Below are 15,791 nucleotides of genomic sequence, written 5' to 3'. Positions count from 1 at the left end.
ATGTGCGACCCGACCCGGGGCGGCCAGGTGGGACAGCAGTGATCCGCCGGCCCGCCCGTGCGTCCATGTGCGACCCAACCCAGGGCAGCATGGTGGGGCAGCAGCGATCGGCCGACCCGCCCAGCTGCTGTCTGGGCATCCCATTTGCGACCCGACCTGGGGCGGTCGGGCAGGGCAGCAGTGATCCACCAGCCCGCCCAGGCATCCCATGTGCGACCTGACACAGGGCAGTGGGGCGGGACAGCGTGGCTCCTTTGTCACCCCAGCTTCCTCATCACAGCTCCCTTGGGGCCTAAGCCTTTAGTCGGACATCCCCTGAGGGCTCCCTGACTGCCAGAAGGATGTCTGACTGCAAGCTTAGGCCTGATTCCCCGGGAAGTGGGCCTAAGTCGACAGGTGGACATCCCCCAAAAGGTCCTCGACTGCAGATGGGCGCAGGCCAGGCTGAGTGACACCCCCCCACCACCACCAGTGCACAAATTTTTGTGCACCAGGCCTCTAGTATGAAAATAATTGAGATACTTTTATTAAAGCATCATCTTTTTCTTTTCAGATCTGTTTTTTCTCCTTTTTTGCATACCTATCTTTTATGATATGAGCTAAGAAAATTGTTTTTGTTAGACTTCAAAATTTCTTACAATGGATAACAAAATAGTATTATTTAATGTGGCCCTCTATATTAAATGTAATAAAGTGGTCTCTTAAAATCTATATAATAGCGATTTTATACATATATTATTATATTACATAATCATATAATATTTTGTGACTTCTAAATGGCACTGGCACCAAGGTATGTGTTTGTAGCAGTCGTCTTTCCAGAAGGAAGGAGTTAAGTCATTGCAGCACTTTTCTCTAGGTGTGTGGTATTTTGTATGTCAGTCTGTCCTGAGCTCCTTTTTGGTCTTAATGTAGTTCCCCAAGGTTTGGTTAATGTGATTGGAGCTTTATATATAGTGTAAAGATAAATTAATTATGATAGTTTCAACTTCAGATTTAAAAACTCAGTTAAAAACAGATCTCAAAATAGGGAAGGACTTCTGGGTTGGTTGATTCAACATGTCTTTAAGAACCCAGTTTTTTTTCTTTGTGTTCTGCCATATGCAGAATTGTCTGATTTTCTTTTGGTTTTAGGCTGGTTGCCAGTTTTAATTGGACTTGCTCATGTCAGTTTCCCCACTCATATTTGCTTTCAGAAAGGGGCTGGATTAAGGGGCCTCTGTACGAACATTTGCATCAGAGGGGTACCAGAAGAGACGATTAGAGCAAGGAATTGAAACTTATTTGAGGAAATAATGACAGAAAACTTTCCTAACCTGGTGAAGGAAATAGACACACAAGTCCAGGAAACGCAGACTCCCCAAACAAAATGAACCCAAAGAGGCTCATACTAAAACAGAAAGAAAGAAAAGGGCTGGCTTACTGTGGGGTTTCTTCTCTTTCTTTAAAGTGACTTCTTCAATTCTAAAGCAAACCTCTCTTGCCTTTCTATAGATAAGAACTGGGACATGTGTCCATTCCAAAACCACTTATGTCCAGCAAAGGTATTACTGCCCTGAAAAAAAAAAATCAGACCCATCTCTAAAATGGAAAATGAGTTAAAGTTCCTCTCAGAAATACAGGCTTTATGGAAAAGGGATGATAGCTGAACAAAATTGGATTTCTTACCAGAAGGAGAACTAGGAGTTGAGGCAGGATTAGTTACATGTGCTATGTAGGAGAAGGAATGTTAACAGAACAAAATTTGGGTTCAGTGGGCAAATAGCTTGCGGGTAGGTAACCCAAAATGTCTCAGTGTTCATTTAAACAGTACTTCTTTAGAATCCAGGAAAGCTGTTGCAGGCAGGAGGCATTCCTTTGGTACAAAACCTTTATCGTCTTCTCTGACCTCTAAATAAACCTGTACAAAAATTTTGTTCACAATTTCTAGGTAACATTTGTAGTTCTGAGTTGTTACTTAGTTTAAAAAAATATTGCTCTACCTTTTTCCAAGAACAAATTTAAGGTTGTTGAACTTTAAATGTATCATTTATTCACCTCAGTAATGCCTGGCATATAATAACCACTCAAGAAATATTTGTTGAATAAAATAAATTCAAGTTGCTATTGAATTGATAAATCTATACGTTTTTGTTATTTAAAACTTTTGACTCTGTGGTATCATTATTTTTTCGTTTGTAACTTGAAGAAATCATGTATTCTGTATAGTTCTAATGAAGGGTGGTTGACTCCCATCCAAAAAAAGTCTATACACCATATTTCTTAAGAACTTCCGAAATCAGTTTTTATAAAACTGAGTTCATTTTAGAGCAAAACTTTTAATTAAAGAATTGTGACCTATAATTATTTGGATCACTGTATCGATAATGTGGTCATATAAGGTACAGTATTTAAAATCTAGTTTATTAAAAAAAAGCCTATAAATTTGGAGATAGTTTTTAGAGAATGAAAACATTTTTAGAAATAGCATTCATATTAAAGCATGTTATTGCCAGTTTGTTGTGATTTGTGTTAACCAAAATTTTTTTATTTTTTATTTATAGGTTTTTCAATTATACAGCTGCCTTTTAGCTTTTAAAAAAAATCATCGATTTGCTTTAATGAAATTAGGAGACATTAAGTAATATTAATGACTTAATTAAAACTACAACATTTTTTACTTTTATATTTTAGGGAAAAGTATTGGGGGACGTGGCCACAAAATTAGCGACTATTTTGAAGTAAGTTCATTGAGGAACATCTCTAGTGGGTTTTTTTGTTTGTTTGTTTTTTAAATATATACTTTTTTATTGTTGATAGAATTACAGATGTCTCCCATTTTCTCCCCCTTCACTCTCCTCCTTCCAGCCCCTAATCCTCCCCTCCCCCCCAAATGTCTTCATCCCCCTATCACCTGTGTCCATATAAGTAAATAAATTCTTTGGTTCATCTCTTCTAGTTCTTCATATAAGTCTGGGATGGGCTAAGATAATTTCTTTGAAGCACAAAGCCAACTTTTGATTATCTGTTTGATTAGAGCAAAACTTCAGTCTATGTCAGCAGTTCTCAACCTGTGGGTTGCGACCCCTTTGGGGGTCGAACGACCCTTTCACAGGGGTCGCCTAAGACCATTGGAAAACACATATATAATTACATATTGTTTTTGTGATTAATCACTATGCTTTAATTATGTTCAATTTGTAACAATGAAAATACATCCTGCATATTAGATATTTACATTACGATTCATAAAAGTAGCAAAATTACAGTTATGAAGTAGCAACAAAAATAATTTTATGGTTGGGGGTCACTATAACATGAGGAACTGTATTAAAGGGTCGTGGCATAAGGAAGGTTGATAACCACTGGTCTATGTGATGTCCTTTCTAGGAACATTAAAATTTACTTCTATATTGGAATGGCACATCATAATTTTCAAAGTATTTTCTCACATGTTTGCTTATAACAACTTGAGAAATCTGCGAAATAGGTATTTACAAATGAGGAAACTGAGGACCAGAAATGTAAAGTGGCCTACCTAATGACAAATTCTAAAGGGAAGAGAGTTTAGAACTTAACGTCTAGCATCCTCCAGTTCAGAATTCTTTCTGTTGTCAATACAGGATTTACTGCACCACAGCACCATTTGAGCCCTGTGGATGGAGATTAAATAATGTCAGTCTAAGAGTCCCTGAAAATAATAAGCAGTGGTAGATTTAGATTCTTACTCAATCCTGCAATGTTTCCTTGCTTCTACACAGAAACACCTTTGGCTACCAGTTTCACATTATAAAACAATGATTATTAAAACAACAAACATTATCTATTCAGCTGAAAAATATATTTACTTGAGAATGAGAACAGAATTTGCTAGTTAGGGAAAGTGCAGCATTAAAAACATTTTTTTTTCTACCTTCCACTGGTTTTTTTGGTTTACAGATTCTAAGGTAAAACTGTAGTTGATCACAAGATACCTAATGCTCTTTAACCCCTCGCTGTTAATATCATTAAGAATCTTTGCCAAAGATGGGATCAATTCAAATAAAATGTCAAGTCTCTTGAACGCCGACTATGTGCTGGGTGTTACAGATTGAAATAGAATACACAAAGTCCCTACGTTGCAGGAAGTTGTTTAATGAACACACTAGGAAGTCCCCATCTCTCCTGCTCATGCTGAATACCCTGAGAGGAAGCCAGTAACAACAAATTTTCTCCTCCCATTCTTGATACAGAAATATGAGAAATGAGAAAGGCAGCTTCCCTTCTTATGTAGCTAAGTCATGCACTGTAATACATGTCAAGCGTGTAAGAAAGGATCTATTTTTGTTAGATTTTGTAGTGTTAAAAGGAAGGGACTTGGTCTGTAGAATTCTTTTTTATAGTGCTATGCACATTCAGATATTTAACAGATCGTGAGCATGATGATTCTGTTTTAAGATGGTTATGTTCACTAACATCTACATGTAAACATGTTAACATTTTGGGGGATTAGGGATTATACTGGTTCAACAAACATTTACAATGTTATAACATCATTGTTATGGTTGAGTCTTAGACCAGTTTTGTGCTAAAATTTGAAGGAAAATAAGATATGTTTATTATTTTGGAGGAATTTGTCTTTGAGTCTGCCACAACAACAAGTTATATATAGTCAGAAAGTTCAAAAAATAAGGATCTGTAAAAGACATAGTCTTGTCATGTTCTTATGATCATTATTCTCTCTTTAGTCTTTCAGGACTTAGCTGTGAATAATATTAGTTTTGCTTTTTCTTGACCTATTTAAATGACTGTTTGATGTAAATAATATATATTTAAATTCTTAACGCTATGTCCAAAATAACATTTATCTAAACCTGTTTTAATAGTGATGTTTCCTTTTTTGCTCAGTACCAAGGTGGGAATGGCTCAAGTCCAGTAAGAGGCATACCTCCTGCAATCCGTTCTCCTCAGAATTCACACTCACATTCCACTCCTTCCTCATCTGTAAGTATTTACATGCATAGTCTTATGTCTGGGAAGTTATGTATACTGAGTAACTTTTATAATTTACTAGTGGCTTGGTGCACGGATTCTTGCACATTGAAAGGAAATTAATTAACCCAAGAACCACTGCTGCCAAGTCACTGCAGCTTGGCAGTAAACTATATTTGGGGCCAACAGTGCCCGAGCAACAACATAACCCATGGCTGAAGGTGGAATCACGTGGCCCCGCGAGGAATTGGGCTCCTTCCTCTCTGGTTCCGGAGTGTGTCATCCGAGAACCAATGGTGCCAAGTCACTGCAGCTCGGCAGTAAACCAGATTTATGGCCAACAGTGCCCCAGTAACCCATGGCCAAAGGTGGAATCACATGGCCCCGTGAGGAATTGGGATCCCTTCTCTCTGGTTCTAGGGTGCGTCACCCAAGAACCGCCACTGCCAACTCACAGCAGCTCGGCGGCTCCTGTGTTGAACGGCTGCCCCCTCATGGTCAGTGCACGCCATATGTACTGGATGGTCAGATGGTCACTTAGCCTTTTATGTATATAGATTGTCTTTATTGAGAATTTCTCTATATATTGTTTATCTTTTTAAAAAATCATTTTGTGAGGTGAATTGAATCCTTTTTAGTGATCTGATGTTATTAGAACTTTACTTCTGAAAGTGAGATTCTTATAAGTTAAAGTTTTTCTGAACTAAATATATCCCAAAAGTAATGTTTCTGTAAAAGAAGGCTGTTGAGTCTGTGAATACTCTTATAAAATCAGTCCATATCAAGTAACTCATTTCTAACTTTTAACTTACTTATGAAATAAATTTCTCAACCACTGAAATGATTGCATAATTCCTTTGTGGGTATCTTTAAGAAAAAGATAGGTAGCCATCAGCCTTGGATTATTTGATTCAGTATAGGACCTGAGTTCAGTATTGGACCTGAAAATTAATCACTTTGTTTTTTTCCTAATATTTTAAGACCTAGTTCTTCTATCTACATTGTTTTATACATCAGATTTCATTTTTTCTTTACTTTCATTATGTGAAAATTCAGTGGCTAACCAGAAAAACTATATTGGCTTTCAGTAATTTAAAAATGAATTAAAGATTTTTGAAAATCAGAGTATCTCTTATTTATTTAAGTAACTTCCTTGATTGTACTTCCAGTGTGCCCTACTGGTCCTTGTCTATAGACATATACTGAGTTGTTCCTTAATCATTTTGTACCTTGGCGCACATCATATTGCCATATACAAAGCATAATACTCAATAATAACTAAGAATTGTGTTGTTAGTATTGATACAGTGATATAATCTTCCATTGAATGTGTTTTAAAACTATTGACTAGATAAGCCACAAAACTCATCAGTGAATTGATCTCTACTATATTTTAGCATGCATTATTGTCCCTAATACTAAGAGTTCTGTGTTAAGATCTTTTTTCAGTTTTACTTTTAAAACATAATATTTTTAACATTTCTGTTTTAACATGATGTATTAGCCTTGTTTTATTTAACTGATTAAAAGCATTACAGTTTCCTTTATGGCACAAGAATGTAAACTTGAGTGCAGGGAATATATAATTATCTTTCACTGGGCCTTATGTGAGGGAGGTACTCAATAAATGCTTATTGACTAAAGGGTGGTTAAAAGTTTTAAATTCAGTTATTTTTTAATTAAATTTATTATCCTAACAAAAACTTAAGAAATGTTGCCCTGTACTGGGTGGCTCAGTTGGTTGGAGCATCATCGCATACACCAAAAGGTTGCGGGTTCGATTCCTGGTCAGGGCACACACCTAAGTAGTGGATTCCATCCCCAATCAGTCAACTGATTGATGTTTCTCTCTCTTCTTTCCTCACTCCCTCTCTCTCTCTAAAATCAATAAACATATCTCAGGTGAGGATTTAAAAAGTGATGGGGGGGGTTGTTAAGTAGTTGTTGCTAAACAGAAGCCTTTTTTTTTCTTGCTAATGTAAAATTTCAATTTTTTTTAAGGTTCGACCTAGTAGCCCTTCTCCTATTGCAGTAGCTTTTGGGGACCACTCTATTGTACAACCAAAGCAGTTATCCTTTAAAATTACTCAGGTAAATAGTTACTGAAATTTATTGGTATGATTTCTAAGAAACAAGTGACCAATTTTGTACAAACAACTTATATGTCTTCTCTTTGTTTTGGACATAGTCATAAAGTAAAATTATGCATCAAGAAAGTTTATTACTAAACAAAAAGACAATTTATAAGAGATAAGAAATTGAAATAACCAATTTACTGTCATTTTGTCCTTTATTACATACTGGTTAAATATATGGATGTTTTAAACAAATAAACAGAACCACCATGATATGTCAATTCTGTTTACTGATTCTTTTTTAACTTAACATACAAGTTATCAGTGTCTTCATGAAGCTGTTATATTTATTATGAATGGACTTCTAAGCCTTCATTTTGGGGTCTATATTTATGTATATTCATATATGCTGCACACTTAGAAAAATCATTTGAAAATTGAATTAATTGGATATCTTTTACACTTATTTAGTTTTATTAATTTTGGGTACTAAGTTTTTCATTTCAACTTTTTACATATGGCAGTTTCTGTATGACACTGTCTCAGACCAAGGGTTGGGAGAGTTGAGCTTGACCACCCCAGTGGCCTGATTTATTGCCACGAGACTTTTTCTGTTAGGTGATGTCTAAACTGTTGTACGTGCATCAAAACTTCTTTTTGGATTCTCTCTATGCTAGGATGGTAAGTACATTGCTTTTAGTCAGTGAACAGCTCATGAAAGTTTTTGCCATGTTCAAAATTCAGAGTTGATAGTATAAAGCAGTGGTTATATTGAATTTTAATAATGAATATATCAGTATTCTAAACTTTTAAATAATTAATCTTTAGATGTTTCTTTGTAAGTTTGTAGCACTTGTACTTCTGACTAAAACTTAAAACTGCACTCAGACTTTTTGGGATACCTTTTACATACACACATAAAATCAAATATTTTCTTTGCTTTTTAGAATCAATAAAATCTAATGTTTACATGCAATGATATATATAATGGAGATAATAAAATAGCTTTCTTTCATTTAGACTGATCTCACAATGCTGAAATTAGCAGCATTAGAAAGTAATAAAAACCAGGACCTGGAAAAGAAGGAAGGTCGTATAGATGACTTGCTCAGGGTAAGTAGTAAGTTATGGATGTGGGGAAGGGAGCTGGGGGTCTGATTGTTTGGCAGTAGTAAAGCTGTTGAGAAAATACTTGGTATTATAAAAAAAAATTTATAGCAGGGGGTAAGGGAGAAGCCTTTTCTGGTTGTATAACTTCAAAGTGAAAATTATTTTATTCGTTCTTTCAAATGTGAATTGAGAAACAGTTGAAGAAATAGAAGGAAGTTAATAAAATTTAATCAACTACCATAAGACAGAGATATCCATTTCATGTTAGTTTTAAAGTTAATTGATTTTGTTACAAATCCGACATTTGCTATTATACATGATGAAGTAATTGCTACCATCCTGCAAGATTTTTAATGGAAACTTTATAGAAAGACACATCAAAAAGTGTACTTATAATGTGCATGAAGTATAAAGCAGTGGTCTCGCCTATTGCTGCTCAGTAAAATCACTGGATGATGAAAAGTAAGGTGCCTGGGTACTTTATAAAAGTACTAATGCCAGAACTCTACCATGAGGGGTTCTGATTAAATTGATGTGATGTAGGGTTTGTGCATTGGTAGTTTTATTAAAAGCTCCTCCGGATGAGTCTAATTTAAACCAGCTTTGAGAACCTCAATAAAATCAATATCCATGATTCTACCATAGTGATCAATACCTTTGAATGATCGTGTGCCTTTCCTGATCCTTCCACATTCACTGTCACATCCCTTTACCATCAACGACTATTCTGAGTTTTGTATTTATTATGCCTTTGCATTTCTTTGTGGTTTTATTTCATATTAGAGGCCCGGTGCACGACATTCGTGCAATCGGGGAGGTCGGGGGTGTCCCTCAGCCCAGCCTGCACCCTCTCACACTCCGGGAGCCCTGCAATTGATCGCCCCGCAGAGGGAGGCCCTGCCCACCCACTGCAGCGCCTACCCACCCGCTGCAGCCTGTGGGTAGGTGGCCTGGGGCGATCGTGGAATCTCCCTTGATTAATTGCCCCACTGGCCAGTGGCCTAGGCCTCCTTCTGCGGGGCAGTGGCGGGGGCCCCGACCAATCGCATCGCACCTGCCTTGGCTGGCCTGGCACCAGTGGGTATCATAGTGTGGTCGTCCAGCCGGTCGTTCCACTGTTGGGCCATTCAGTCTAGTTGCATATTATGCTTTTATTATTATAGATATCTAGACATTCTTAACATTATTTCAGTTTGTTTTTGAACTTTATATAAGCAAAATTGCACTCTATGTACCCTTTTACCCTGCTTGTTTTCACTAAACACTATATGTGTGATTGTCATATAGTTTATTCATTTTACTACTATATAGTGAGGCATTATATTAATACTAAAGGCCCGGTGCATGAAAATCATGCACGGGTAGGGTTCCTAGACCTGGCCGGCGATCAGTGCCGATCTGTGGGGCGACCAGCAAGGCAATCAGAGGCCCCCGCTGGCACCTGCCTTGGCTGGCCTGGGGCCTGAGGGCTGGGGGCAGCTCCTGGGTTAAGCATCTGCCCCCTGGTGGTCAGTGTGCATCATAGTGACTGGTCGTCCTGCCATTTGGTCGATTTGCATATTCAGCTTTTATTATGTAGGATACCATAATTTATTTTTTCTGCTCTCGGTGGACATTTTAGTTTCTACTTTTTGCTAATATGAACTACTCCGAACATTCTTGTACATGTTTCTAGGGCAAATATAGGAGGGTTTCTCTATGGTATATGTTAAGAAGTACTGGGCATGCACATCTTCAACTTTGCTTTATAATGTCAAGTTTTTCTTAAGTGGTTGGATCCCACTAGTACTGGGCAAGAAATAATCTCATTGCTCATTATCCTTGCCAAATCTTGTTATAATCAGATTTAATATTTTTAAATTGTTGACCAATCTGGTGAATGTAATAAGGCATCTTTAATTATATGTATTCCCTATCTATTTTTTGAGCATCTTTAAAAATATTTATTAACTATTTGTATTTCTTCTGGGAAATAACTGATCATGGTTTGGCTCATCTTATTAGGTTCTTTTGTTTTTGTTTTTAATGGATGTCAGTTTTTTGTTCTGACACTCAATATACAGATGGGACAAAAAAGGTTTATAATTGTATTATTTATTAATTATTTTCATAGAACAACTGTAAACCTACTTTTGCCCACCCCATATATTGATTTTTCTCCAAATGTGTGAGTTGTCTGTTTATTTCTTCATGCTATCTTCTGCTGATTAGATGCATTTAAAATTTTTGTGTGATTAAGTGTATATTTTTAAGAGATTATGTTTTATTTGTTCTAAATTATTAGAAAAGGTATACCAAAAGATTCTTTTCCTTAAGATTATAAAGATGTCCTATATTTTATTTTAAAAGTTTTATAGTTTGGTTTTTTAATATAAGTTGTTAATATCACTGGAATTCATTTTTGGGTATGGTGTGAAGAAGTAAGGTTTCATTTTCATTTATTTCTATATAGATAACCAGTTGTCCAGCCCATTCAATTAAAAGTCCACTCTTTACCATCAGCTCCATTATATAATCCAGTTTCCATATATAGATGGATCTATTTCTGTGTTCTCTGCTATGATCTATTTGTGTGTTCCAATGGTGGTTTCACATCTTTTTTGTTGTGTTTGGCTCTTAGTGACAGAGAACATAAACAATACATTAAATGAGATACAGTGTCACTTTTTTGAGAGAAGAACAGAAGTGGGCAGCCTGTTTGGGATGGCTCCACAGTGACATAGGGGATTTTGACCCCTTCAGTTTTTCTGCCCTTTCATCCTCACTGTGTGCTTCCTATCTTGACGGTCATATGGAGGTACAAAGTATTTATTCAGAGTCACAGTTATGATATCTGTGTTCCTGAGCAGAAAACAGGAAGAGAAAGGGAATAACGGGGAAAAAGGCAACAATTCTGTGTACAGCCTTCTTTAATATTCCATTCCTTAGCTGTAAGGGAAACTGGGAAATGTATCTTTTAGCTAGGCACATACCAATCCAGAATAAAATATTGACTTGTCATTATTTAGGACTGAGAAAATACATTTTGGCTATCATAATTACCATAGTATTTTTTATATGTGGTTGAACAAATATCCTCTTCTTTTTGGCTATATTTGGCCCTTTGCAGTCAGAGAAATATAAAATCAGTTTTTCAAGTTATATACACAATTTGTTGGAGTTTTGTTTGAGTTGCTCCTTATGCAATGATGAGGAGTTGTTGGTGCCAAATTCCATTTATGTTCCTCAGAAAGTATCTTTATTTTACCCTTTTTCTTAAAAAACAACATTTTTTAGGTATATAATTTTAGGATGTTAGCTATTATCTGCCGGCATTTTTTATTTAATCTGGCATTTCTTTTGCCTTTCACCATGATTAGCCTACACCTATGATTCTCAAAGTATGATCCCCAGATCAGAAACATCAGCATTACTGAGGAACTTAATTAGAAATAAATTTTCAGATCCTACCTCAGGTCTTCTGATTCAGAAACTCGGGGGATGGGCCCCAATAATCTGTGTTCTAACAAGCCCTCCAGGTTATTTTCTGGTCACTAGACTAGACTAACCAGACTCATCTCCAGAGTTTAGAGAGAGGGCCCTTCCCTGAACATGTGGCTGCCTACAAAGTCAACAAAATTGGTATAATTTTTGTCAAGAAAGGTGGTGGGGATGTTTAGCTATTGGATAGGCATCTACAGTGTCATCCACTAATTGAATGGAGAAAATTATTTATTAATTACATAAGATGGAAAAGAATCGTTCATTTTTAAGTGTTAGATACTTTATATACTATATTTTAATTATTTTTAACTAAGGTATGTAGATGGCATTGCCCCTATTTTAAAAATAAGACAACTGAATTAAGATGCAGATAACTTAAGAGTGTATTTGAACCCATGGAGTGTGGATACAAATTCCATTTACTTTCCTCTACACAATCAAGCAGCATTTAATAGTACTACCCCATGGTAAGCAGGTGTTTTTCAAAAATTTTTTATTATCATATTCAAATATGTAATATTACTAATCCTTTTTCTTTCTGTAATTTATTCAAAATGTTAAAAATATTCCAAAGTATCTCGTAAATACAAATTATAGATCTTTTCCATTTTTTTACTTATTCTTATAGGCTAACTGTGATCTCAGACGGCAAATAGATGAACAACAAAAATTACTTGAAAAATACAAAGAACGATTAAATAAGTGCATATCAATGAGCAAGAAATTGCTTATTGAAAAGGTAAGTTAAAAGTTTGATAAAATTTCCCTTCCCTTTAACTAGCCTCCTTTGTCTTGTATGCTTTTAAAATTTAAACGAGTATCATTGAGCAATAATTTTTCCTCCTTTTTTCAGAGTAACCAAGAAAAACTGTCAAGCCGGGAGAAGAGTATGCAAGACAGATTACGCCTTGGACACTTCACAACAGTTAGACATGGTGCTTCATTTACTGAACAATGGACAGATGGTTTTGCATTTCAGAATCTTGTGAAGTTAGTCATTCTTACCTTTTTTTATATATATATATATATTTTTTTTTATTGATTTTTTACAGAGAGGAAGGGAGAGAGATAGAGTTAGAAACATCGATCAGCTGCCTCCTGCACATCTCCCACTGGGGATGTGCCTGCAACCAAGGTACATGCCCTTGACCGGAATCGAACCCGGGACCTTTCAGTCTTCAGGCCAACGCTCTATCCACTGAGCCAAACCGGTTTCGGCCATTCTTACCTTTTAAAAAATTTAGTATTGCTTTGGGTTTTCAGCACTGTCAACGATTATAGATTTGGAATTTTGTTCTACATCTATTCTTACTACTCTTTGAGATCATAAATTTAGTACATTTGAAAGGAACATGAAAAATAAATTTAGCTTAGCAGACTTCTTGACTAGTTAGCATTCATCTATATATGATGTATTATGATGTATGTAGCACTCATCTATATATAATTCATCTAATATGGTGTATTATTCTAAATATGACTTTTTGAAATACATACTGACCTATCTTTATTGATGATTTAGAAGTAAAATTGTTGAAAATTTAATTTTTATTGGAAGATTTATATCTATATATGGGATTTTTCTGCTTAGTTTTTTTTTTTCTCTTTTAAATATGTTTTTATTAATTTCAGAGAAGAAGGGAGAAAGAGAGAGAGAGAGAAACATCAGTGATCAGAGAGAATCTTTGATCTGCCTCCAGAGGATGGAGCCCACAACCTGGGCATATGCCCTCACGTGGAATCACCTGTGATCTCCTGGTTCATAGGTTAATGCTCAACTCCTGAGCCACACCGGCCGGGCAATTGGTTGATTCTTGTATGTGCCCTGACTAGGGTTTGAGCCTGCAACCTTGGCATATTGGGGATGACATTGTAATCAATTGAGCTACCGGCCAGGGCACATACACATATTTTATGTCAATCTGTTTATTAGTGTGTATCAGTGATATAACCCAAAGTATTTGGAAAACGAGAAGAGAAATAAAAATTAGTAATATTAAATTAATAGGCTCTACATTGTATGGTCATTCCTAAATAATCAGGTATTAGCTATCTATTCATTCCAATAATTTTTGACTTTCCATAAGTTTCAATGATGTCATTCCGCTTTCAATTGAAAACTGGATTAAAGTCTGGCTTTGCTACTCTTGAGGTTTTCTCAGCTCTTCTACCTAGGTCAAGCATGTCAAACTCAAAGGCTAACACAGGCCAAATAAACAAGGGTTAAGTGTATGTGGGCCACAAAAAAAAAAAAGCTTCAATTTTCATAGAAATGTAGGTATATTTCAATAGAATAAGCGTAATGCAAATAAACTGATTTTTCTTGTCCAAAAGCGAACTATTTCCTGTTGCGCACACCAAACAAGTTGGTCCAAGACTAATGATGTGGCAATTGGCTGCTAAAATATTCCCTGCTAGTATTAGTGGAGAGAAATGGTGCACTTACGCATAAGGGAAACGAATGCAACACGATTATAGTAATCAGTCATTAGTGAATGTTGTAATTTGTTATTAATAATTATGTATAACAGGATATTATAAAAATTAAGTTACGAAATTTCTATTAAAACATTTCTTAGATACCTTTCATTATATTGGCTGGGCCGCAAAAATATTTGTTGTGGTCCACATGCTGCCCATGGGCCATGAGTTTGACATGCTTGACCTACGTGATTCTTGATTCTTTTATTCCTACTATATTTTATTGCTATCTGGCTAGGACCACAGGAAAAGGAAATGCTTGTAAAGCCAATTCTTCATCAGCAGAGCAGAACTTCAGTAGTTCTGGCTTGATGTGGGTGAGGGAACAGGAATTGAAACATTTGACTTGTTCTAAAACTAAGTATCATTACTATGTATAGTTTTAAAGTTTTTTGTTACCATGGTGAGGTGACCCCCCAAAGGGAACAAGGTTACTATTGGAATAAGCTTAAGGTATTATATGATGGGATAGTTTTAAAAAGTCCTTGTCAAATTGTTAAAATCTCCAATCTATATTTTCATAGATCTTATATCTACTAGTTTCTAGAATTAGTATGCTTTAGATTCTTGAATGGGTAGCAGTAATAATTTGTAGTTTTATTAATTGCCCATTTTTTCAAAGCCATGCTAATATTTTTGTTTCCTTTCTTTAAATTATCAAAATTTCTTCTTTCTAAATTTCTTATAATTGAGGTCAGTTTGTGTTTTCTTTCAAAATATGACTTGCCCATTCCCAGAGTTTTTTAAGAGAGATAAATTTAGAAAATAATATTTTTAAGTTTATATTTGTCTTCTGAAAACCTAATTTTGCTAATTTTTGTATTTTTTGAATGCCCAGTATGTACCAATCCCTATGTTGGACACTAGGAATACAATCTATCTATAATAATAAAAGCGTAATACGCTAATTAGACCAGACAGCTGAACGACCTTCTGGATGTCATTCTGGACGTCCTTCCTAACAAAGCCACCACAGCAGGGGCAGAGGCAGTTAGGGGCGATCAGGCAAGCAGGCAAACAATTAGGGGCGATCAGGCAGGTAGGCAAGTGGTTAGGGGCAATCAGGCAGGCAGACGAGCAGTTAGGGGCCATCAGGCAGGCAGGCAGAGGTGGGTGGTTAGGGGTGGTCAGGCAGGCAGAGGCGGTTAGGGATGATCAGGCAGGCAGGCAGGACAGTGGTTAGGAGCCATCAGTCCTGGATTGTGAGAGGGATGTTCAACTGCTGGTTTCGGGCCTAAACCGGTAGTTGGACATCCCCTAAGGGGTCCCATATTGCAAAAGGGTGCAGGCCAGGCTGAGGGACCCTCTGCCTCATGCACTGGGCCTCTAGTATATATTAAAAAAAAAAGCCTAAGCAACCGAACAACCAATTGCTATGACGTGCACTGCCCACCAGGTGGCAAACGCTCAACATAGGAGCTGTCCCCTGGTGGTCAGTGTGCTCCCACAGCCAACCTCCTGAGGCTGGCCAACCTCCTGCAACTCCTCTCCCAGGCCGGCCAACTTCCTGCGGTCCCAATCGGCCCCAATTGCCAGCCAGGCCGGGGGACCCCACCCGTGCACGAATTCATGCAGCAGGCCTCTAGTAGGATATAAAATAGATGTAGTGTCTTCTCATGGAGTGATGTAGTCCAACCAGACCATTCTGATCAAGTATCTATAGAAATGATATTTGCTAGAAAGGAGTAGGTA

The 15,791-nt window shown here is 36.6% G+C and overlaps 1 protein-coding gene across 2 annotated transcripts in view; it reads left to right on the top strand.

The window, feature by feature from the left end:
* The window catches only part of TLK1 (tousled like kinase 1), a 108,604-nt gene that overhangs the window by 39,913 nt on the left and 52,900 nt on the right, over nt 1-15,791 (top strand). Inside the window, exons 1-7 of one of the 2 annotated variants that reach the window (XM_015565772.1) lie at nt 1,162-1,166; nt 2,674-2,720; nt 4,867-4,962; nt 6,952-7,041; nt 8,046-8,138; nt 12,247-12,357; nt 12,472-12,608. In XM_015565772.1, coding sequence (XP_015421258.1) covers nt 8,058-8,138; nt 12,247-12,357; nt 12,472-12,608 — 329 coding nt within the window. In that variant the 5' untranslated portion in view covers nt 1,162-1,166; nt 2,674-2,720; nt 4,867-4,962; nt 6,952-7,041; nt 8,046-8,057. Of the gene's footprint in view, nt 1-1,161; nt 1,167-2,673; nt 2,721-4,866; nt 4,963-6,951; nt 7,042-8,045; nt 8,139-12,246; nt 12,358-12,471; nt 12,609-15,791 lie in introns of those variants that run through there. The other variant, XM_006766551.2, reaches the window with a different exon arrangement.

This window comes from Myotis davidii, unplaced genomic scaffold, assembly GCF_000327345.1.
Source record: "Myotis davidii unplaced genomic scaffold, ASM32734v1 scaffold59, whole genome shotgun sequence".
NCBI lineage: Eukaryota > Metazoa > Chordata > Mammalia > Chiroptera > Vespertilionidae > Myotis > Myotis davidii.
The sequence above is the reverse complement of the archived record's forward strand: the minus strand, read 5'-3'. Positions and strand labels throughout refer to the sequence as shown.